This window comes from Podarcis muralis, chromosome 3 (assembly GCF_964188315.1).
Source record: "Podarcis muralis chromosome 3, rPodMur119.hap1.1, whole genome shotgun sequence".
Classification (NCBI taxonomy): domain Eukaryota; kingdom Metazoa; phylum Chordata; class Lepidosauria; order Squamata; family Lacertidae; genus Podarcis; species Podarcis muralis.
The window spans coordinates 80,564,597-80,589,209 of record NC_135657.1 but is presented as its reverse complement, the minus strand read 5'-3'; the positions used below and the strand labels follow the sequence as shown (position 1 = coordinate 80,589,209).

General features: G+C 40.0%; 3 protein-coding genes across 11 annotated transcripts in view; 2 read left to right on the top strand and 1 right to left on the bottom strand.

Moving 5' to 3' along the window:
* The window catches only part of PRSS35 (serine protease 35), a 151,975-nt gene that overhangs the window by 12,010 nt on the left and 115,352 nt on the right, over window positions 1-24,613 (top strand). The window lies entirely within an intron of this gene.
* RWDD2A (RWD domain containing 2A) overlaps window positions 1-24,613 on the top strand; it is a 131,345-nt gene that overhangs the window by 22,326 nt on the left and 84,406 nt on the right. The gene's annotated exons all lie outside the window — the stretch shown is intronic.
* ME1 (malic enzyme 1) overlaps window positions 1-24,613 on the bottom strand; it is a 119,655-nt gene that overhangs the window by 16,187 nt on the left and 78,855 nt on the right. For all 4 annotated transcript variants that reach the window (XM_028722864.2, XM_028722866.2, XM_028722865.2 and 1 more), the window contains 3 exons: window positions 13,348-13,457; window positions 6,041-6,138; window positions 3,925-4,038 (listed from right to left, as the gene is read on the bottom strand). In XM_028722864.2, the coding sequence (XP_028578697.1) occupies window positions 3,925-4,038; window positions 6,041-6,138; window positions 13,348-13,457 (322 nt within the window). The remainder of the gene's footprint in view (window positions 1-3,924; window positions 4,039-6,040; window positions 6,139-13,347; window positions 13,458-24,613) is intronic.

The following is a 24,613-nucleotide window of genomic DNA, read 5'->3' as shown; positions in this document are numbered from 1 at the left end:
TCCAGCAGGTGTCACTGGGATTTTAAGAAAATACATAAAACATTAGTTAAAAAACAAAAAACTAGCATAAAACACAGTTAACTTACAAATTAAAAAATACAAAAAGGTCTTTTTTTCTAGTTATAATATAGTAAGCACAAATCTTATCTACCACAGTGCAAAATATTTTAAATTTAAAAACTGCTAATCTGTTTTAACTATGCATGTAAGTCTCCCCTGCCATATCTCTCAGGCTGAATCCATTTGTTCTCCCTTTGCTAACTTCGTTAAGTTTCACCAAATTCTGATTACTTTCATGCAAAGAAACTTTCCCAACCATACCACCTTGGTGCATGCCTTAGGTATTTACTTTTTTATTACCATTTCCCATTCCATTCCACTCTGATTCTTTTATAATCAGTTTAAAAACATGGCATTTATTTGTTAACAGCCTGACCACAAGAGTGCAATCCAATGACGCTCGGGTACATTTAAGCCACTTGATTATTCTCATCCCCTTTCCCTGAAAAGGGAATTCAACTGGGCTGAAAGGTCAGATTCTCAAAATAGCAGATGTTTAGGGGCCTCAACCAACCTTGTCACAGAAAAAACATTTACCGTATTTTTCGCCCTACAGGACGCACTTTTTCGCCTCCAAAAATGAAGGGGAAATGTGTGTGCGTCCTATGGGGCGAATGCAGGCTTTCGCTGAAGCCTGGAGAGCGAAGTCACACCGGGCTCCCGACGGCTGCGCGGAGCTGCCTGCAGCCCCGGGCTTCGCGCAGCTCCGTGCAGCACTCTGGAGCCCGGCGCAAAGTCGCGCCGGTCTCCCGAGGGTTGCGCAGAGCTGCCTGCATTCCAAAGCCCGGGACGTGCTGAAGAGCGCGCCCGGGCTTCGCGCACCTCTCCGGAAGCCTGGGGAGACCGGCGTGACTTCGCGCCGGGCTCCCTAGGCTTGCGGATAGCAGGCTGTTCTGGGGGCTGGGGTCGGGGGAAGCTCGGGCTCCCCCACGCCAGCCCCCCGCCTGGGGGGGAAATAATTTTTTTTCTTTATTTCCCCCCCCCCCCAAAAAAACCTAGGTGCGTCCTATGGGGCAGTGCGCCCTATGGGGCGAAAAATACGGTACTTTGATTCTGGAAGATGCTAGTGGTTACTTTTTTAAAATACCACCTCCATATCTTTTCTTTCAAACTCCTTTCACCCTCCACTGCCACTTTATCTAACTGCCAGCTCCACCGCAACAGTTCCAAACTGTTTATTGTCTAAATCCCCTTCCCCATACAAACTGGTTGCCCTCCAAAATCATATGGCAAAACAGCTGTCCCTACACATGCTGCCCATCTAAATATCCATGTCTTTCAAATCTCCTCCTCCACTGACAACAGGTCATCAGCACTCACTCCCAAATCTGCAATCCGCACTGTTGGCTGTGGGTGATGGCAAACTGCATTCGTCACACACTCTGGATTGATGTTGAATTAGGGAAGATTTGGCTTAGAGTCCCTGCTTAGCCATGATGCTGACTGCATGTCCTTGGTCACGTCACTAACTCTGCTTAAACTACCTCACAAGATTACTGTGAGGATTAAATGTGATAATCCCATGCATGCCACTTTAAGCTATTTAGCGAAAAGGCAAAATATAAATGAGAATGATAGACAGAAAGAAACATTCGATACTTTCTGCTTCCTTTAATTCAGACTTATCTAGAGACAAATAAATTAGGAGAAAAGTAATATTATCTGCTGGGATTTCCTGTATTTACATGCTACTCTCTTTGGTAGAGCTGCTCTGGTTCGCCAGAAGCTGCTCAGTCATGCTGGCCACATGACCCAGAAGCTGTCTGCGGACAAACGCCAGCTCCCTCAGCCAGTAAAGCGAGATGAGAACTGCAACCCCAGAGTTGTCCGTGACTGGACTTAACGGTCAGGAGTCCCTTTACCTTTACCTTAACTCTTTGGTAGAGATATGGGCCATGTAATATGCATAGACTGCACAGAACTGTGGAGGAAACAACAAACATCACCTCCTCTTTTTGGATAGAGAAACTCATCCAACTCCAGGAATATTATAATAACATTAATATGCAATGTCATCCATCTAGCCAGAAGTTATAGTGATTGCACAAAATCAATGCACACAACCTCAATGACCATGTGAGGCCAACTATAGAAGGGTTCCTCAACTGCATCATAAAGCTTCTTTAAACTTTATAGTTTTATGTGAAAGCACACTCCACTTCAAGTCTCACTATTCCAATCCACCAGTCATTAAAGACCCAGGGGAGTAGCATGCATTTTACAAACATGGTGACAAGACATCAACTGAGGGAAGGATGAGAATACAATAGCAAATCAAAGTTTCTTTTCACGAAGACCAACCATAAAAAACTATGCAAACAGCATATGAAGAAGTTGAATAAATCAGCTGTATTATTTTGTTTTTCTTGTTAATTTTAAGAACCTCAAAACTATAACATAAATGACCACTTTTATTTTGGTTCTTGAAATATATGTTTCTGTCTTAGCACTGGCATGGGGAAGAAATGAGGTAAAAGTAACTGATGTAGTCACCCAGCAGCTTTGAATTTCTAACCACTGCTGATACCATAGCAAACCACAGCATGTAGGAAGGGCATGATCTCCTCTCCATCACTATGCAATAGAGTTATTTGAGGCAACACAGCTGAACTTTAAGTAGAAGTCTGGCAAACATAAAGGAAAATATCAGCAGGAAATTATCTCTTATATCAGCATTTCTTTTCTCCTTTTGATAAATAACTTCATGTTTGTGGGCCTAAGCCCAGCAGGCCGGTGATGTGAGTGGTAATCTTATGATGATAGAAATGATGACAAGACAATATTATGGGACTGAAATTGGCTGTAACTTTTTTTTATTACTGATGTAGTAGGCTATGGCATAGGCAGTGGGTATGCATCCTGAATCAATCAACCCACCTGTTATTGATTGCTCCTTCAGGGTCGATCCTGTGTCTCCCGATGACACAAATCAAATGGGGCGGTCCCACCAGGATGCCAGTAGGATGTTCTATAGTCCAATAGCCCCCTGTCTGGACCACCAGACAGACTCTCCAGCACTTAGACTATGGATCCAACCCAATGCCTTTTTCTGCCATCTGAGTCAGTCCCTCCCTGCCAGCTTAACAACAAACCAATCACATCTGCAACCAATCCCATAGGCCCCAGTAAATATCCATCAGCCAGGCCTCATTGCCACTTGGTGATAAGTATACTCTGTCAGGCTGGTATAAGTCCAATTTATCAAATGTGTTGCCAGGGTAGCATATGATATGACCACCCAACTGTGCTATGCAGGACATAGCTCAGTTAACTTTCTCCCATGAATGGCTGACATGTGCAGGCAGTGCTGCACCTCACCAGTGGTGTTGCTCCAGGTTCTCAGACCAGAAGATGGTCAAACTAGGGTGTGTTGCCTGCAGGGCAACGAGATCTGCGGTTCCTGCCAATATGAGGGTGATGCCCTTCCTATCAGCCACATCATTTTCTCCGAGTTGTATCATGATGGCATCTGGCGGCCCAAGGAATTCTCTATTATATTAGCATTTCTTTTCTCCTTTTGATAAATAACTTCATGTTTACTGTAAACTCAAGGGACTGTATCAAACTAAGTTCTATTCAGACTAGACCCATAGAAATGAATGGACCTAGGTTAGTCATGCCCATTAATTTTATGGGTGTTCTCTGAGTATGGTTAATATTTGATACAACACAATATGATTTACATGGCTGAACACACTCACATAAATTGACATGTTCATGGAAGATAAAAACAAAGTTAAACACACCCCTTAGTGTTTATGTTAGTCAGTTTGCTGAAAAAAATCCAAATTAAGGTCAAAGAATATCACCTAAGGAAATTATGGGGATAATTATATTTGTAGAATAAGGAAAAATCTGCATCACCTTTACAATTAATCCTTTGGAATCAACCATCCATATCTTTTTGATGGCTTCCTTTTTCGGTCTCCCCTCCTTTTCCATGGCCATAAGAATCAGATTGGCGATCCCCAGAGCTGCCTTAACAAGAAAAAGGAGAGAGAAAAATAATTAGGTCATGAAATTCCAGTTGTATAGCTTATCTTTACTCTTTTAGAACCTATTAGCCACAGTAACAACAATAACTGTAGAAACAGCCTACCTTAAAAAACTCCTGTACCTCTGGTGGTCCACAGACCACAGTTTGGTACCCCAATATAAGGGATATATATGAGGAAGAGTGAGAAGCAAACATGATACTTGAATAATCCATATCTGTTTAATTTTGAAACAACTGCTTACTGTTTCTCTGATTCTGTGTCCAATGAAAATGGCATTTCTTGGAGACATGCTAGAAAGTTATCATGTAAGTTATGACAGAAAGCTGGACTAGGCAAGAAGCATGTTTCTTCAAACAGATGTCCTAGAATAACTGTGTCATGGCACCCAATGGACCTCCTCCTGCCACGTTCTAAAAAGGTTATGTGACATACACGTAGCAGGCTCCAAAAATTCCAAAGGATGAATACAACATTAAAGATCACAAGTAGACATAAACAATATCTGACAACTCTGTTGAGTCATAAAAGCTCCCAGGCTACTCAATAAGACTGACATCTATCTATCTACATATAACGGTAAGGCTCAAAGGACAATAGCCATTTAGTTTCCATCTTGCATACAGTTCTTGATCATCATAACAACAGCAGCAGCAATAACAACAACAACAACAAATCTCAGGTAGGGGAAAGGAAAAGCAGGACTGAGAACTTCAGACAATATAGATATGCTTTTCAGTGCTCTAAACCAATATGAAGGTAACACTAGATTACCAATTGCTTTATTCCATGAATTTTTTTTTTTTTTTTTTTTTTTTTTTTTACTAATTGACCTTGCATCTGGTTAATAAATTGATTCTTTTGGGTGACAGTCTTCAAATATTATGACGGGAAGGACTGAAGGTACCTGTAAGGGGATGTACTGTATGTGAATGTGAAGAAGAAAACTTAATAGACACAATCTATAAATTTTAAACTGAAGTTATTTTCCTACCAAAAAATGATGATGATGATGAAGATGATGGGGGGGTGAAGCGAGGGGGTTGAATGGGCAGCAAGGGCCAAATACGGTACTTGTATCAGAGTTAATCTTTAACAAGCAAATGCTTCAATGGAGCCTTTGGGTTCTATATACAGTGGTACCTCAGGTTAAGTACTTAATTCATTCCGGAGGTCTGTACTTAACCTGAAACTGTTCTTAACCTGAAGCACCACTTTAGCTAATGGGGCCTCCTACTGCTGCCGCACCGCCGGAGCACGATTTCTGTTCTCATCCTGAAGCAAAGTGCTTAACCTGAAGCACTATTTCTGGGTTAGCAGAGTCTGTAACCTGAAACGTAACCCATGGTATCACTGTACTAACTGGCCAGCTTATTTGTTTATTGTTATGCATCTGTTGTGCCTTTCTTTCATCCTGGAAGGTGGTGTACATAGGGTTCCCACCCAGGCAATCCCACCCACCCATCCAGACACTTCAGGAATATAACTTCAGGAATATAACTTTATTAGGTGCTTTTAGCCTTAGTCAATAGTAAAGCTATATGTAAAGGTAAAGGACCCCTGGATGATTAAGTCTAGTCTAATTTGACTTTGGGGTGTGGCGCATATCTCACATTCAGGCTGAGGGAGCTGACATTTATCCACAGACAGCTTTCCGTGTCATGTGGCCAACATGACTGAACCGCTTTTGGTGCAATGGGACACTGTGACGGAAGCCAGAGCGCATGGAAACACCATTTACCTTCCCACCACAGCAGTACCTATTTATCTGCTCGTGCTACCATGCTTTCAAACAGCTAGGCTGGCAGGAGCTGGGACAGACCAACGGGAGCTCACCCTGTCATGAAGACTCAAACTGCCGACCTTACGATCAGCAAGTCTGAGAGGCTCAATTGTTTAGACCACAGCACCACCTGCTATATGTACCTTCACTTTTAAAAATAAGTTAAATAACAGGAAAGATAATTGAATAAATGGTATATTACCTCGCCTGCTCCCTGGAACAGTATTGTGTGATCTGACAGTTTGTTGCCAGTAATCCGTAGAGCAGCAAGAAGTCCTGCAACAGCCACTGATGCTGTTCCTGAAAAATAAAATGGAACTTACTTCATCAAATTTAAAATTAACTTGTGTCATTGCTAATGATTACCAACAAGTACCCACCCCTTTGTGATTTTTAAAAATATAATCCTGTCCTTAATGGCTATGTTAACCTCTGCTACTAAATTCCAACACATTGATATATATTTTTAGGCACAGGATGAGTACCAAACACAGCAAGGTTAAATTAACATTTGTTTAATTATACTACTACAATGTAATAACAATCTGAAATTATGTATTCGACTTCCTTTTAAAAGACTTATTTTAAAAGATTTCAATAGCACACCTGTTGAAATGAGAGGAGGTGTCCTCAGGGCACAAAACATGTAGAAGTCGTCTTACAAAGGCTACAAAATTATTGTAATGGCATTAAAATGTTGATTTGAGTTTATGGTATAGGGTAATATTACATAATGGAATAGAAAGAATGCTAGAGGGCACATCCACTGGAAATATATCTGGAAAGTTGATGTACACAAGAAATAGTTTCAATATGGTCCAACTCATAAAATAACAGTAATCCCATTGTGAAACAATATCTTACTGTAAAAACAATGGAGAAAACACACTGTTTTGATAAGAATTAAAGGATGAAGTAACTTGTAACTGAATCCAAATGTATTTAAAGTAATCTCTCTCTCTTTTACACACACACACACATATCAAACGTTTGGTATTTTACTGTATTTATTGGAGAATTATATATTTTACAAATTATGATAATTGAATTACTAGTTACATATTATTCCCACAAGGCTGATGTCCACATCAAAAGAACACATTAAATATTACTTAAATAAGGTTATGCAAACTGCATAACATGTAAGAAAGCGTTCTATAAACCACATGTCATGAAGAAATTTGACTTCTAGTCAAAATCCTTATTTTGTTTCAAAAGGAGGAGGAAAAGGGACAACAAGGCAATCATAAGATCCATCAAAAGGCAAAATTTCTGTTAACATACATTTCAAATGCATAGTAGGGAAAATCTGCTTCTCTAGACCATTGTGATCGTCAACACAGAATTCCCTCACTTCCATGTGTCACACCCGGGCAGTGAATATTCCCACTTGTTTTCAGTATAAACAATGTAGACCAGATTAAAGTTATACATGCCACAAACTGGCAATGACATGCTGTAAAAATTACGAATACTAAAGCCTTACTAAGCAGTCTCCGGAGGATTATTTAAAAAAGAATAATACAAGAACCATGAAATTTCTACTAAGTTACTTTGGGGTTCAAACATCTTGCTCCTCTCAAGCAAGGCACTTTTGTCATAGAGCTATTGTGTTTCTTCTGCACACAAATAACATCCCCCCACCCCACTTAAAATTTAAGTAGCACAGCAACTGCAACTGTCAGTGGAGTATAAATGTGCAAATGTCTCATGGACCTAATGGCTACCAGCTGCAATATTACCAGTAGCAAGTGATGTAACACCCCCTTTATGAAGACTACTTTTAAGGTATCGAATACTTCCACACCCCTATCACCAGTGTGAGTGAGTAAGTACACAGCCCACTGAAGTGCGGGAGAGGAGACAACTCTAACCAAACATACACATTTTAACATCTCCCTTCTACCCCCAAGAATGTTCCATATGTTTCTGATGGTAGGCTATGTGCTTCCTCATTGTCCTTCTTTTTTTAAAAAAGGAAGCATGTAGATTGAATGTTGCAACAGTAGCAGATGTTTAAAGTGGGTCTTCCATCTCCTCGCCATAGTAGTTTTGCATTTACCTTGGTGAATTTCAGCTGCTTCTGGCTAAAGGATGGGAGTGGCTCTGTAATAAAATCTCATGCTCAGTGGAAACAACCTGGATTCTTGTTAAGCCTCATGGGGCGGTAGACTCCCTTCTAAGAGTACAAGTGTCACAGTGTCCTTGGCAAACCTTATTTTAGGTTTTATTAAAAAGCTATAAATGTCTGACATGGCAGATCACTTTGCTCTTTAATTTGTCATATACTTCATCTGGCCACTGCTTTCATAAAAGTACAGACATAAACTGCTTTCATGTTAATTTAATTCAACAGATACAGCACAATGAAGAAAACTCTGCAAAGAGCTTTCTCTCAACTCTTGTTTTCCCTTGCAAGCATGGACCTGGAACCTCACAGAGGGAAAATCTGCTGGCGAAGAACAACTTAAAGTGTGGGAAATAGTTGATAGGAAAGGGTTAAACATCCCCTTCCCCTGCAATTTCCCTGCTCTCAGTTGCCTCCTCCCTTCTCCACCTGGTAAAAAGAAAAAGAACAGAAAACTGTTCCTTTCAGCATACCTGGATACAGGAATGCAACACTTATTTGGTGCCATGTTTGAGTTACATTTTATTCTTGAGGTTGAATCCCAAGTTCAACAAAGCTAGAATCCTTAAATTGATTACTCTGAATGCCCCTTCTTCCCTCTCGAAAGTAGCAGATGATACAATTCATTTACATTCATTTAACTCTCTGTCACAATGTATTATTGCTATCTCTTCTGACCCCTCTTTCTATTACTATTCTATAGTCCTTGTTATTGTACAATAATATTAAATTAGATAAAAATGTTTAAAATTAAGTAACTAAAGTAGAAGCAGCCCGTTCGCATCCTAAAGTAAACATAAGATGCGACTGCGCATCTGCGCATGTTGCATTTTGCCGCTTCTGCGCATGCGCGTGACGTCATTTTGAGTGTCTGCGCATGCGCGAGCGGTGAAACCTGGAAGTAACACACTCTGTTACTTCCGGGTTGCCGCGGAGCGCAACCCGAAAATACTTAACTTGAAGCAACTTCAACCCGAGGTATGACTGTAATAGTTTCCAATGCCCTTTGAGAGAAGAATGTCAGTTTCTTAGGAGACATGCATCCAACTAGCTACAATAACAGAGCCATTGTAACCCCTGATCCATGCTACAGGGTGGGGTTAGGATGAGGTCGACATGTTGCTCCACCAGACTCTGCTGGCCAGGGCTCCACCTCTACAGGGCATCCCCCAAAACATCCGCCAAAATTGTAGCAGAGCACACACTACTACCAGTGGTGTTCCTAATGGCAGTAACTATCACAAGGCTGCAAAACAGGAGCAGTGTGGAGCAGAGCTGTTGATGCATTCAAATTGAGCACCTTTTCCAGTAGCCTGGAGCAAACACAGGCAAAATCTGCCCTCCCCTTCTACCCTAGACAGCAAGAATAGCAGGGCTTCAGACATGGCAGTGGATTCACTGCTTGATTCCACTCCTTTAGTCTCCTCTGGAACCTTGGATTGCTCTGTCTGTCACTACTCAGTATATTGGGCAATGAATGCTGTTGGCCAGGGCATAGTCTTGCAATCTGCACACTTTGAAAGACAGATGTAAGAAACTCTGAAAATAAGTTATGAGACAAGAGCCTGGGAAATAAAAACAACTGAGCAGGCAAGCCAAAGAATTCAACATTTGCGGTAAACATTTTACTAGCACACAAAAATCCATATGACTACTATTAATAGCAAACAGTTTATATAAAACAACCTAATTGTATCTTCAGGTTCATTCCTAAAAGATGAATATTGTAATTCTCAAACAAGCAAAACTTGCATCAACAGTAAGCACTATGAGAGTTGGCGAGAAACAAAAAACATTGTTCATCTTGGCTATCAACCTTTTTCTGCTTGAAAATGAAATTAACACAGCACACAGCCAATAATTATTGCAGCCAGTAGCAGAAGAGATTACAGTGGTGCCTCACAAGACGAAAAGAATCCGTTCCGCGATTCTCTTCGTCTAGCGGTTTTTTCGTCTTGCGAAGCAACCCTATTAGCGGCTAAGCGGATTAGCGCTATTAGCGGTTTAGCGGTAGGGCGGCTATTAAAGGATTAACGGCTAAGCTGCTAAAAGGCTATTAGCGGCTTAGCGGCTTTGAAAAAGGGGGGGAAGCGGGGGGGGAATCGCAAGACTAGCAAGACGTTTTCGTCTTGCGAAGCAAGCCCATAGGGAAAATCGTCTTGCGAAGCAGCTCAGAAATGGAAAACCCTTTCATCTAGCGGGTTTTCCGTCTTGCGAGGCATTCGTCTTGCGGGGCACCACTGTAATAGTGCAATCCTATGCATAAGCTCTTTTGGCAGAGGGATCATAGGAATTTAATGGAAGCCTAGCTACATGACAGAATGCAAGATATGACACCACCATATTATGTTGGTGGAGCTCTTCCGCTGTCAAAATTGTTCCTCCTGCTGTTCTCTTTTGTCTCTGACGTGGCGTTGTGAGTTATGTGTGTGGGTTTTGTTTTTGGTTTTTTGACCAAGCGTGCAAAAAGCGAGTGGCAGCATGTTGCCTCTTCCCCCAGCAGGTCTCAGTTTCCCATCTCATGCTTCCCAAATTTGTACCTTGTGCAATGAGTCACTAGAGAATGCTGCTATCAGTGTGTGTTTGTGGTGCCCCTTGTTGCATATCCTGACCATTCCCTTTGGCTGCTTGGCTTCCCCTTCCTTGGTAGGTCTTTAACCCTTGTTATTAAAGGGTTATGTGAGCTCTCTACAGATGCAGCTACCTGAGTGCTGTGTTGCGTGGGCTCCATTTCTTTCCTTTCATGTGTTGTGCTGCCATACAGTAATTGTGAGGAGCACAAGGAGATTCCAAACCCTGCCTGTAGTACAACCAGGGCTGATGGATTGCATTGTTGTGACATTGCTATATATGTGGTGATGTCAGGTGGTATACTGGAGGGTGGGGAATCCCTGTCATTCACTGGCTCTCTCTATCAGTAAGTGGCATGCAAGCATCATCACAAGCACCAGGGCTTTTTTTACAGGGGGAACTCAGTTCAATCACCTCTCAGGTGGGCATCCTTGCCATTCTAAGAGAACAAGGAAGGTGTTCATGGTGAGTTCTGGCACCCTCTTTTTCTAGAAAAACAGCACAATACCTGATTAGTGGATTTTGATTGTTTTCCCAAGGATGCACCATTTTGGAATATTGATTTATCCCACCTTTCCTCTCTGGGGAACTATGTGGTGTGTTAATTTACATATCAACCCCAGGAGGCAGATCAGGCTGAAAGATGGAGACTGGTCGTCCATGTCCCTTAGTGAGCTTCATGAATGAGTGGGAATCTGAACCTGGGGTACCCCAGTCCCAAACCAGCACCCTAACCACTACACCACATAGCTTTCCTCTTCCCTCCTAAGCTGAGCCTGTATATAGTGGCTTTTCCACTAGCACAGGTGTGGGCATCCTTGCCTAATTGATGTATAGAATTGCTCTGTAATAATAGTATAGATATTTTACTTTAAAAATAATGAGAGGAAAACTATTTATACCACCTTGAGCTCATATGAGGAAAGGTGGAGTTTAAATAAAATAAACAAACAAACTAGCCTACCTGGTTCAGCTAGTGGAAGCCTGCACAAGGACTTAGCTAGCATAATTGGGCTTTCCCCACTCCCCTCATGTGTTCCCTGCACCTTCAGAAATTGGTTCTGGTGGGAGAACCAGAACAGCACATGGGGGAAGGAGAGGCGAGATTGTTCCATCGAGGAAGCAGAAATGCCTGCACTGAGGGAATCTTTGTAACTGCATGATATTGAATTCCTCCCAAACAAACCTTTCAAACTTAATCAGTTCTTTTTGCCAGGACCAGACACTGCCATTCACCACTTAATAAATACCAGGAGAAGCAGACTGGAAACATCAGATATCCCCAGACAATCTGGTTCTGTTGCCTTGTTCACTTATTACCAGGCATACACTAGCTGTAGCAAATCTCTATACTCCAGCCCCTCCAGCATACACAAATATGCAAATGAAGATAAGCATATTTGAGGCAGAGGTGAGAGAAAGCTGCCACCACCAACAACATGCAATTATATATGCACAGTTGTTTCTGCTAGCAATAGCATTCAAGTCCATTTGCATATAGGATTAGACAAGTAGCTTTTTCCATGGTACTTCTCTATGTTCAAAGTTGCTGAGCAATACTTATTTGCACAACCTTCTTGCAAAAAAGTTATGCTGTGAGGCAACAATTTGCTCAAGCTTTAGTCCTTGGGCACAAATTCAAATCTGGGTCTTTACAGTTCAAAGCAAATCATTCCAGTTCCTTTCACACATTTGCAGTCACGTGGGAGCCACCTTCCTGTTGTGAGAGATCTCATGCCACTAAGGAAGTTGTGTAGATATTGCAACCTTGTGGGCAGAACCAATCAATGCATCTCCCCCAATCCTCTTGAAAGACCCATATGATTGGCCCTCCACATGGGGTTGCAGTATTTATTGCATTCTGCCCAGTAGAATGGGAAATGTAGTGTATATGGGTATTTTTAGGATTATAGCCAACTAAATCACTGCCTGTACAAAAATTAAGTGCAACAGGCTTCCCCCTCTGTCTCCTCTACACACGCCCTACACACTTCAGATCTGCTCCAGTGGGTTGAAGGAACCCTCAGAGCAGCTTTGGTGTCCATACAGGGAGAGGAAAAGGAGGGGAAGTTCTGTTGCACTTGCACAAGTTGAATATAATCCACAGTTGTTGTAGTTGTTGTTGAATACAACCCACATTTCCCCAAACAATAATAATTATTCTCTCCTCATGACTGAGCTGTAAGAATAGGCATGACTCCTCAGTATCCATTTATACTTTGCAACACATTTAAAGTATCTTGATTTACAGATACTGTGCTGTCCACTGTCTGCAAAAGAAAGTTATCAAAGATGTCTTAGTGTGCACATCTGTCACGCATCACTAAATTGATGCTACTTTTATTGCCAGAGTTTGGGGCATTGCAATTTCCTCAAGTGCTCATTAACCTATGTGCAACCTTCGTGTCCTCTATTCCTGTGTCATCACTCAGGATCTGTAGAAGAATTTCTTCTACATCTGAAAAAATGAGCTGGGTAGGTCATTTTATTTCAGCCTTTTTCACATCTTAACTAAAACTGGAGAAATTCCAAACACACAAAATTAACACAAGTTTGGCTTTAAAATGTTGAAGCAGAGAAGGAATATGTGACTAACAATCTAATCCTTAATCTTGCTGTACCAGCACATATATTCTTAGAATAAAAACCAAAAAAATCCCACAATATTACTTGGACACAATATTTCAATGACATTGCAAGCAGTCAAGCACAACTGAATAACCTAACTGGATATATATTTCATTTACATACAAAATTATTAAAGTTGACAGTTTGTCTCTTTAACTAGAACAATAGATATATTTTATTACCTTGAATGTCATCGTTGAAAGTGCAGTATAGGTTGCGATATTTATTCAGAAGACGGAATGCATTTGTATTAGCAAAATCCTCAAACTGAATGAGGCAGTTTCTGCCATACCTAGGGGTACAAAATATCATAAACTTAAAAGAGAAATAACAAACTTAAGTTGTAATATGCTGGTCACCTGCCTTATGCTATAGTTGAGAAATGCGTTGTGGACTGCCTTCCTAGTGAGCTCTGTCTCCCTTATTATTAATTTTCAAGAAGTGCTTTAAAACATTCCTGCTCATTTCAATTAACTTCTTGCACCTTTTCCTAGAAAGAATATGGTATATGGACCTGCGATACATAGGATGAAAATTGAAAGATTATTGGCTGAGGTCACCTACTGCAGCTAGATCTATTTGAAAATCACCAAACAAACTCTGTTACTGCTTCCAGATTGGATTAAAAGCAAAATTGGTTATTCTTATTAATCTTCTACATAGATCTCTTAATCATATGCATGGATTTTATTTCTGTGGAGGAACAACCTATGCTATTATAGTTATACAGATGAGGAAACAAAGCTGGAACCTATGATATACAATCACTTGAAATAGCACCTATGTACATACATACATTAACACTTACACAGTCCCATTATGCCTGCATCATCACGACATATACTAGCAATCCTTCTCACTCAAAACGCCCCACACATTATACTATTACTTTTATATGGGGGAGAAATGGTACACTCACTGGTTATACACATATTTTATTCCAGTATAATCATCCACAACCTCCTATATTAAATAACACTGTAAAGATGGTTTAGGGAACAGTACAATCTAATTAGCCCCACATCCCGGTAGGTCTTACAGCAGTTAATAAATCTTGCACAGTGTCAACACACAGTAGACTGAGTTCTAAGGCTACAATCTACTAATGCCATGGGTACGGTACTTTCCCTATGGAGCTAACAACCAAGACAACATTTAACCTTTAGCAATCTGTTTTTGCTTCAGAGGAAATGCATGCATAACCAAAAAGTTAGAGCTTTCAATTAATATCTAAAGCAGGCCTCAAATTAGCTTCTGAATTGAGGTTTTTCACAAAATATTTGTATGGCTCTTCAGCTGTCATGCCATTTCAGCATTTCTCAACAAAATATCCTCATCTGGTTTTGTTTGTTTCCATTTTGTGATGCTTTTAAACACTCATCATTAAATAACATGGTACCACCAGATAACAAAGATAGTATAGAGCCCAAATTAGCAGACCTGCACTTTCCAACACCTACTTATGCTATAATGAAGAGATAGAAAGGCATCTTATAATAAATAGATTGAAATAACATAGACGTCACTGTGCCTTTTAAAAATTTGCAGCACAATGGCTTCTTGGAAGGGTCAAACCAAAAAAGTTAAACTCTTCCAAGAATATTAGAGGCACTCTATAATTTTACTATTATTTGAGTATGCTAGGGGAGAAATAAACGTCACATAATCTTCTAAAAATGCTAGTAATGTTATAAGATCTGTATTACATAACTGTGAATTATTCCTTGAAATAAAAATGTGGGTGTTATTAAAGCATTAGCAGCCTCATACCCAGCACTGCTCGAGAACTCTAAGAAACCAAAAAATCTGTGCAGTGGTTAAAATCAGTGCTGTCTGACATCTTTATTGAAATGGTGTCCCACTGTATATCTGAAGACAGACAAAATCCTGCTCCTTCATCTCAGGAACCAACATTTGGTTACAATATCTTAACAGGTGCCCAGATACAGAGAGAACAGACAACTTTCTAAAATATATAGTAGACTGAAGGCATAAAGAATCGAACAGTTTCCATTTTTCTCATACTTTTTGGATCACAGCTCAATATTATGTACATTTATTCTGGAATAAGCCCCACTAAGTTCAATTTATATAGAACTGTCAACTCAGAGTACCTTCCTGGTACTCAGATTTCCCATACGTTTTATGGAGCATTATCTGTGAAGGAAACCCCCTTCTTCACAGTGCCATAAAAGTTGACCAGTTAGTTTAACCAAGCAGGAATACATAAAGATTTGAGAATCTTAACCTTGAATTTAGTCTGTCCAGTTTCTCTCCCACTGTGAATATCCTTGCTGCCTCAAACATTCCCTAACACATAGGGGGCACATTCCCTAACACATAGGACCAACTTTAGGTATTTTGATATTCTTGATGTTCTGGAGGCTGCACGCCAGCAGTGGGTGTGTCTAAAAGTGGGTATGGTCACCCTACACTCACACATGTAGATGCACGCACACAAGGCAGGCATGTCGGCATCCAGGGGTCGAAAGACCAGCTGGCTAGCCCCCAGCTGAATCGTCTCCCTCTCAGCCATCACACTGCGGAGATTCATAGACCTCTGGCTCCGACGTAAATCAGCGACTCAAGCTTGCTGCCTTGAGCACATTATACGTAGCAGTGTAACTGCACAACAGAAGAGGCTGAGGCTGTGGATACATACTAAAACTACGGATTTATTTTACATAAATCAGAACAAAGAAACATGTCGTCTCTCCTTGCCGTCTTCTCGGAGAGAGATTCAAAACAAAAGCAACAGTTCTATGATTCTATTCCAAAAGGTTTAATAAATTAATACACAGAGTGTAAGTTCCGCTCATGGGACCCAGCAGTCTGTGCTGGAATGTAAACAGACATGTGACACGCAACAATCCCATGTCTGCAACAAAAGGTGGAATAGAATCTCCCAACAAGGCATACACACATAGTTCCCTTCTTCTTAGCTGATTTGTGCAGATGAGTTAGGGAGAGGGTTATTGATCCCTCTCCAGTCAACAAATTAACAACCTGATGATGAGATCAGGCAATCTGCATCCCTAGCAGGCATCTGAGCTCCATCCACCCCATCACCGTGTCCAGTAGTAGTAGTAATATGGTTATTATTTTGCCAACAAACAAAATATTTTGCCAGAAAACTCTGCAAACTGGGGAGTAGCCATCCCTGTTCTAAGAAACACTTACCCTCTTTACCCCTGGGATTATTGATGTACTTGCCCTAGCAACTCCTCCTCACTGAGCCTCTGCCTAGAGCTGACCATCCCTATAACAATGAGCTCTTTCCCCAATAAACTTGGGTCAGTTTGCAATGGAATTTTTTCCATTACGAAGTACTGTTCTAAGCTGCTACCAATAATTGGATTTTTGCAGCCCCAAAGCCTAGGAAGCGGTATGAGTCACAGAACATCTGGATTCCCTGATCCTCACTGCTGCTTAGTCATAATTGTTGTCCTCTTTCCCATCTGGTGCTGTGATCTCCTGCTTCCTTCAGGTTCACTGAGATTTCAATGAATCAATTTTAGTCAACCACCCCATGTTTTGAGGGGTTTGCTATTACTAAAGAATCTCAGTAATAAAAGTCCAGCATATTTCCCCCCTCTATTATTTCTATTTTCTTCAATGCAGGGTCTTCATTCATCCAATTCTCTTCTTCTTAAGCCCCTTATCTCTTTTATTAAACATAACCATAATTTCTCACTTGAACATAAGTTGCTGCTATACACCAAGTCAAATCACTGTTTCAGTACTAAACTCTCCAAGGTCTCATGCAGATACCTTCCCCAGCCTGATTAATATTAATATTTTGGCAATCATAGCTATATTTTACATGGCATGCTTTAACTGGAGATGGCAAGCATAGAACCTTTCTGCACACAGCACACATGTGCTAGCAATGAACTACACCCAGAACTGCTTTATGACTAACTTCTTGTCTTCTATTCTAAATTTTACATTTTTAAGTGTGTAGGTATTAGGGGTGTGCACTGATCATATTTGGACCCCAAAGCACAGGACCAGAAAGTACTGATAAAATAAATCACCTTGATTGCAAGTTATGAAGGAACTCCCTCTGCACCTTCCTGATCCTGGTATTTTCCTAAAGTTGGATTTTGTAAAGCTTCTCCCTCTTACCTCACATTTCAACATCTTCCTTATATATGTAGTAAACTTAAGAGGGTTTTTTTTAGTATACTGTCCGCAGCATTTATTTGATACCTGGATGGACGAAACATTTCAGGGGGTCTTTGCTTTGAATTGTGCAGCTTCGTAAAGCTCCTGTTTAACCTCAGATGTGCTCAGTTTTCCTCAGATACATTCCAACTTGTCTTAAGCCTTTGGCCAAATCCAGTGCACTCCCCTAGCATGTACGGCTGGAGATAATATGTAGAAATATAATAGAAGGCGCTTCGGTTTGTTCAAGGAGGGATCACCATTTCCACAAATTCCTCTCTCATCACATCACACACTGTTGCAGCAGAAAAGAGACAAGCCAAAACCCTGTTCCATGTGTGGAACAATGCTCACACTTCTCTGGGTTCAAGCAACTTTATACATTTTCACAACAGAAACTCGAAATGTTGTGGATACATTGTCCAAGTAATTCAAATTATGAAGAAGAAAAATCTGAAAACAGGAAATATTGTAACTTTCACTCAGAACACAGGATATACACTGTATGCTACACCTCAACATAGCAATCAGCACTGTTATACACAGCAATCATTGCAAGCCATACATGAGACATTGTGAAGATGTATGGTTTCTCCTCAGAGCTTTAAATAGCCTTAGGAGAAGTTCACATTTCATTATGTAAATGGTATTCCATAGGCGTTCCTTTTACCATCTATACTAAGAAGTACCATTATTTGCACAATTCTACTCTCTATTCCCTTCTCTATTCCTTTTTGCTTCCTTTCTAAGTTTTTTGTTACTGTTATGATCCAAGCACTAATGCAATATCTATTCATTTTGTTTCATTTTGTTTTTTATAATCTGTTTTGGCAAGGACCTTCTAAATCTCTTGTAAAGTTCCTTCTTTCAATACTATATTAATAATTATTATTTCATTCCTTTATCACAATACAGTTTTGGGCTATGATGCTGAAAGACAGCAGAGCTACAGTGAAGTCAATTTTGGCTTAAGAAAAATATTAAATAAGCACCATATGTTCTTTGTAAACAGTACGATATTCAGAAAATAAGATTTTAACTGAGGAAACCTTGGTTTTCAGGATTTCTGAGCTAGAGGCACTTGCAATTAGCTTATTATCTCTTGAGCAAAATAAGTTCTTAATAACAACGGTTATAAACATATATATATACACACTACACAAGTAGTCTGGATTTCTGAGATTGCCTGCATTCTATATGCCTTCCTTTTCTCCACCGCCACAATATGACCTGGCAAAGGTATTGTGTATCAGTTCTCCTGCAAAGTGCATGGAAATTAAAGAAGGTAGTTGTATCCTAAAATTGGAGATTGTTATTGTTAAGTATTTTACAGTACTACTATACAGTACTGATTTTTTAAACAGACCAAGCTAAATTGTAACAGTTATATCAGCTGTGAATAAGGTACAGTCAGGCTTACTAAAAACAAACAAACCACCCTTTAGTAAGCTTAAGGTTTTACTTATCAACCTGTGAATTTGCCTTCTTGTATTCTGCATGGCCAGCAGACCTCACAAAGGCCGCTCCTTGGCATGCAGCCATGGGACTAAACTGCAGGTTTGGCAGACTTAAGCAGGAGACTGCCAAAGTCAGTTATGGTGACATCCAAAGCTAAGTAACCTGAAGACTAGAATTAGACATCTCAAAATATCATATAAAACTATAGGCTTAAGATTAGGAATATCAGGAGTAATAGCCAGCCAATTTCATTCCTTTTCATATTCTTAAGACTATTCTGATACTGCATCTACAAGAATTAAAAACTTAAGAAAAGACCCTTTTATTATGGATCAAACTATAAGTATCTTGTTTCATATTTGCCACTTAAAACATATTGTCCTTATTGAAGATTAATCCCCTTATATGTTTACATAATTTATTTTAAAATAAAATATGCCTGCAATAGATAACGGGTAATATCCAATAATAATCATACTCAGAGTAGACCTATTTAGATCAATGGGTCTACTCACAGCATGACTTACTTCCTTTTTCACCCGAGGTGCTTATTTGTTTTGGATTAATTGCCATCCCTTATTTTGAAAAGTATTGAATTTTAACTTATGACTCAGACAAGTCATTTCTTATTAATGTAAGCCTTTGAGACCATCAGAGCAGGATAAAAATACGTTCCTCCAGTATTATGTTTCTGGACACAAGCCAAACATATCTACATATTGTATGAAGACTCTGAATGTTAAGATTGTTTTCTAAAAGTGCGGATTAGTAAATCAAAACCTATACATGAAATATTTCTTAAAAGTTGTCATAGATACCTCAGTGTTTAACCAAAATTTGTCACACTCAAAGGTTGAAGGTGGGGACAACACAACCCGGGTACTTCGCCCAAGCAAAACCCCACTTGCATCCAGCTCAATGTTCTGGAGGAATCTACTCTTCTTCCGACAGTAGGACTGATTTGCATATGTGGTAAAAGCAGTCCCACCCTTCTCTTTCTCTCAGCAACCACAGACTACCTCTAGCTCCAGGTTAGACTAGGTAGGAAGAAAGGAAAACTGTCTAATTAAGGAAGGTGTGTTTGTCAGCTTCAGAACTGACATATTTTAACTTTTCTTTCACAAGGCCTACAGCCAACCTAGATATTTTGGAGCAGCCATGCATTGGACTTCTCCGTTCACATGTAAAGTGGTGGGAAGTCTACCCTGTACACAAAGAAGTATATGAGGGAGGAAAGAGAACCCCAGCCCTCCATCTCCATACCTCACTATGTTCCACTGTTTTGAGAAGTTTCCCCTCACCAATAACAGACGAGCATAAAATTGGTTAAAGCAATGGAATGCAGCAAGTATTTATTTATTTAATAAATAAATCTAGTAGCGAGTGTGTCCCTTTCCCTACAGCCTCTTCTTCTTGCATATGTTTCCTATGCTTTTTATGTGAATGGAGCAGACATGCTGTAGAATCTCTACCTAGGTGTAGCTGTTATATGTCCCAACCTTTTCATCAAGGTAAAGAGATCAGGAACAATCCTTATCCCCTTTGGTCACTATCTCGCCCCAGACTCCTAACCCAAAGACCCCATTCCTTGTCCTGAATTCTCTGTGAACTGCAGAGTTCTTGGAGAGCAAGAGAAGTGGTTTTGCTGCCTCCATGATGGGCTTTTCTTGAAGCAGCCCAATGCAATGGCAGAGAAAACACCCTTTCTCTATGAGAGGAGAAACAGGGTGGTGTTTGTTTGTTTGTTTGTTTGTTTGTTTGTTTGTTTGGGGCCTTTTCTGCTTTTGCAGAAGGCAAAAAAGTGTCTTATTGGACAAAAAGCACAGCACAAATGCACAAAAAGCAACCCTTCCAAATTCTTTGTACAAGCTACAAGAAGTGTGAGGCGGGGAGTGTCATGACAACCACAAATCAAACTTAGCTATTAAGCTAAGCCAACTTTTGTTGGCTCTATGGACTTACAATCAGAGCTTGAAAGCAGCTGAACCGTTAACAATGAAAAGGGAATGGGGTTTGTTTCAGAAGGGGGAGAAGCCTTGAAAAGCTCTTGATGAAGGTTGTGGCATCTGCACAAGGCCTACTAAATTGGGAATTAATTGAAGCAAGCTAACAATTGATATCAGGCATTCTGAGAAAGTACATACATATGGACTATGTGTTAAAATTAGAAAACCATGCCATATCTACCATAGCTTGCAAAGTGTAGCACTTGGATTCATTTTATACAATCATAATATATCTTAAGTAATAAAATCAATCAATGTTTGTATACATAATAGTAAATATTTCATTATGTGTCTAAAAACAAGCATGTGTGACTTCACCATATCAAGTAATGTAATGCTGAGGCTCAAGTATAGGTTTAGAAATCTCAGTCATCTAGTTTTCCTTTGTGCTAAGAAAATGGGGCAGGAGGAGGGTTAATGACTGCAGTTGCATAAAATAAAATGATAATCTCTGGGGCGTCTCTATTTCAAAATGTTTATAGAATATATTTTCCCCCAAAGTACTGAAAACATACTCTTATCCTTTGTCTGTTTTCAAAAATACAAAAAGATCCACTCCCGAACCCCCCACAAGGAGCGGAACATGGTAGTATTTGATATCCTTTGTTTCCAAAGGTGGAATTATAGGCAGCTCAGAACTTTCCAGCAGTACCATTCAGGGAACCAATTACTGAGCTAATTAGGCTATCTGCTTTGCCGCCAGAATCTTAATACTGTTATGGGCAATAATTTACTCAATTTCAGATTAGTTTCACAATGATACCAGTGAATGAATTCAGTTATTTATTTCCCCTACATCTCATTTGCTTTGTTTACAGGCAATAAGCAGAATGGCCATTCACAGTACAATCCTTATGCATTTTTTCCCTCAGAAGCAAGTCCCAGGGCATTCCAGCGGGGCTTTACTTCCAGGAAAGAGTGTATAGAGTTGCAGCCTTAGCTAATTTTAATCTGCTTAAAATGTACCACTGTTCCAAATACAGATTCAAATTATCAAAGACAATAGTAAGGAAACATCTTGATTAAAATGCCTCCTCCCTACTGTGGTCTGGAAAGATGTGTAGTAACTGTATCTATCTGTCCAGAAAGGCTTGTCCCTAGGGATTGAGTTAATGAGATCTTGGAAGTGCATTCAGTCTAGTAGATGCGAAAATCTTCCAACACTGTTCAGGTAGAACAATTTTACTGACATACGATTCCACTCAGTATCTCATGCTTTATTACTTTTCAATGCAAAACTAGGAATCGAGCCAATTTTATATTGCTGAAATTGTTGTGCCTTCACCTAGAAAGCATTTAAACATCCCTCTGCTTCTGGAACTGAATGAAAGTAGTAACAATTACTGGATATTATTAGACTCTGGTATGCTTCCTAGCAAACTAAAAACCAAGAAACCAAGGGCCTTTTTTTTTTTTTTTTAGTACACACCAGCAATTTTCTAAAAACCTGGACTGTGAGATGTGCCTAAATGTCAACTCCCATCCTCATTTAACATGACAGGGATGGTGGCTTAGCTGACTTGGCTTTCGGCAAAATAGCACCGGGGGCTGCCTCACTAGGTACCCCATTCTCAACTTTGAGCTCAACAGAAGATTACAGAGCCCCATAAAAATTCTGTAGATGTAAGATGTATAAAAATTGTTCACTGACTTTCTCATTCCACATAAGTGTTAAATACTTGGCAAAAGCAGGTATGATTTTTGCAATGTGGATATTAATTTTTTTCTTTATTTTTTTAAAATATCACAGGACCAGCCCTTTCCTTAAAAGGAGCCTTAACAAAGAAGAAAGTTCCAAAGGGCTGATTGCTGCTAAATGCTGATTTTGTGGGTTCACCTTATCTGTACTTTAAAACAGCCATAAAAACAAGACGAATAAAATTACAAGATAAGAAAATAGCAATCATACAAAGCCTAAAAAAAGAATGTGTGACATAAAATATATTCTATAGTGAAATACAAGGTTCATATTTGTACCAAACATACCAAATCTTCATGAATGTTGCCAAATAAACTCCTATTTAATGGGAACATGCCAACCATGAGATTGTTTGCTCATATAAACCAAATGGAACTCCAAGCAGAAGCAAAGTCAGAGGGTTCTGCAGCAGCCCTGGAGGCACATATTTTATGAGTTAGTTTTTCGGAAACAGCAATGAACATGATGTTTTTAAACCATAAAAAGGTAAAGGTAAAGGGACCATGACCATTAGGTCCAGTCGTTACCGACTCTGGGGTTGCGGCGCTCATCTCGCTTTATTGGCCGAGGGAGCCGGTGTACAGCTTCTGGGTCATGTGGCCAGCATGACTAAACCGCTTCTGGCGAACCAGAGCAGCGCACGGAAATGCCGTTTACCTTCCCACCAGAGCGATACCTATTAATCTACTTGCACTTTGACGTGCTTTCAAACTGCTAGGTTGGCAGGAGCAGGGACCAAGCAACAGGAGCTCACCCCGTTGCGGGGATTCAAACCGCCGACCTTCTGATCAGCAAGTCCTAGGCTCTGTGGTTTAACCCACAGCGCCACCCGCGCCCCCTTTTTAAACCATAGATCCACAAAATAACAAGATGCATCCTTCCATCCTTGAGAGATCATTAGATGAGTGGCAACCAACTGATATAGAATTAAATGTTGAGAAGTAAGTTCAGCATTGGCATATCTTACCATCCAGAGTAGCCTATTTGCCAACAATTATACCAATCTTCATTACAACCGGCTCCCAGAACATATGTACATATGCCAACATGTTCCTTGTACCTTGCAACCCTGCTGGCATAAGGGGAAACCAGATCTTACAATATGAGCTAAAAGTGATGCAAAACTGGCAATGTGCATGGAACTATTTAGGTTTAAGTTATATGGATACTATCCTGGCATTAAATAAGAAGCAACTGGCAAACGAAGGCTCTTAAAGGTGTTACATATTTTAAGGGGATGTCTTTTAGTTCTTGACCAGTATTAGTCTGTGGTACATAATGGACATTCCTTATTTCAGGATGCTAAAACCCTATGTAACATAATATATATTCCTTATTTAAGAATGTAATCTCTAGCTGAGATCCCCTGTTTTTAACATTTTAAACTTCATAGATACTCTTGTTTTAACATTTTCCCCTCGCAGTCCTATTTTTAACAATGTGATAACAGTTGCAATATTACTGTATTGTATAAAGTATTACTGATTTAGTGTCTTAGATCTCATCTGGACAAAGCTGTGCGGAGATAAAGCTGAAAGCTGTTCAAAATATAGGTTTTGACTAAAAAATGTTTTATTTATTTCAGTAGAGAGGAGGTAATATTTTGCAAGTAACAGCCCTTCAGAGATATCCAAAGTAAGCACTTACAGATTCAAGGGAAGATAAATAATTGCAATGGGAACAAATCAGTTCCATAAGCGCAGTTTCAATACCCTGAACCATGTAGATTAAATTTAAACACTTGACTTGGGCAATTATACCTGCAAGTTGTACAGCAGTGTTACTACAATATGTATTTGTTGAGGTATATATGTAGAGATAATACTATCTGTCATTAGACAATACAGTGGTACCTCGGTCTAAGAACAGTCCTGTTAACGAACACTTTGGGGAATGACCTCCGAAAACCGGAAGTAGGTGTTCCGGCTAGCAAACTTTGCCCCAGAAGATGAACGGAATCCGAACGGAGGAGGCCCCATTAGGGAAAACACGCCTACGTTTAAGAACAGTTTCGGCTTAAGAACGGACCTCTGGAACAAATTAAGTTTGTAAATGGAGGTACCACTGTAGTAGCTAAAAAAGAGGAAATCCGAAGAAAGGAACAGAATATACAAGTGG